This window comes from Sinocyclocheilus grahami, unplaced genomic scaffold (genome assembly GCF_001515645.1).
Source record: "Sinocyclocheilus grahami isolate Dianchi unplaced genomic scaffold, SAMN03320097.WGS_v1.1 scaffold18829.1, whole genome shotgun sequence".
Taxonomy (NCBI): Eukaryota; Metazoa; Chordata; class Actinopteri; order Cypriniformes; family Cyprinidae; genus Sinocyclocheilus; species Sinocyclocheilus grahami.
In genome coordinates this window covers 1-704 of record NW_015517312.1, presented here as the reverse complement: position 1 = coordinate 704, position 704 = coordinate 1, and the positions used below count along the sequence as shown (strand labels likewise).

General features: G+C 45.9%; 1 protein-coding gene across 1 annotated transcript in view; it reads left to right on the top strand.

The window, feature by feature from the left end:
• LOC107579648 (lens fiber membrane intrinsic protein-like) overlaps window positions 1-701 on the top strand; it is a gene marked incomplete at its 3' end in the record, with an annotated part of 2,486 nt that extends 1,785 nt beyond the window's left edge. The window contains exons 2-3 of the mRNA XM_016265453.1: window positions 354-503; window positions 591-701. Coding sequence (XP_016120939.1) covers window positions 354-503; window positions 591-701 — 261 coding nt within the window. The remainder of the gene's footprint in view (window positions 1-353; window positions 504-590) is intronic.
• Between the last annotated feature and the right edge of the window lie 3 nt (window positions 702-704).

Genomic DNA, 704 nt, shown 5'->3' with positions numbered 1-704 from the left:
AGGTGGCGCTATTGAGCCATTTTGCCACACCCACTTCTGAAACCTGTATCAGATGTAAATTTTCGCCACTTCTGACGCGTGTGCAAAGTTTCATTCATTTTTCAAGCATGTTTAGGCCCTCAATAATGAGATTCATTTTGGAGAAGAAAAAACTGAGCAATTCCAATAGGGTCCTCGCACTGCGGTGCTCGGGCCCTACTTATTTCCTCCTTCCAAAGATAAAGCCTGCAGTTTCCCCAAATTTGCGAAGTTCAGTGCAAATCATTGTTAAAAAAGTCCTTACATGTTTCTCCATCAGTCTGAGCGAAACTGTCCATGTCTCTCTTTGTTTCTCTCTTTGTCTTTAATTGCAGCTTACTGGAACGCGACCCGGGCCTTCATGATCCTCTCAGCGATGTCGTGTTTTGCGGGAATCATCACAGGCATCCTCTCCTTCGCTCACTTCTCCGCCTTTGAGCGATTCAACCGTTCCTTCACTGCGGGGATCATGTTTTTTATCTCCAGTAAGTCTTTTCTTTGCTTCTTTTGCTTATACAGGTAGACAATGAACATAAGAAGTCGTCTGAACTTTTCATTTTTGTCTCCTCCAGCGCTCTTTGTTTTGCTCGCTATGGCCATCTACACCGGAGTGACGGTCAACTTCCTCGGGAAGCGTTTCGGTGACTGGCGTTTCTCATGGTCCTACATTCTGGGCTGGGTCGCTC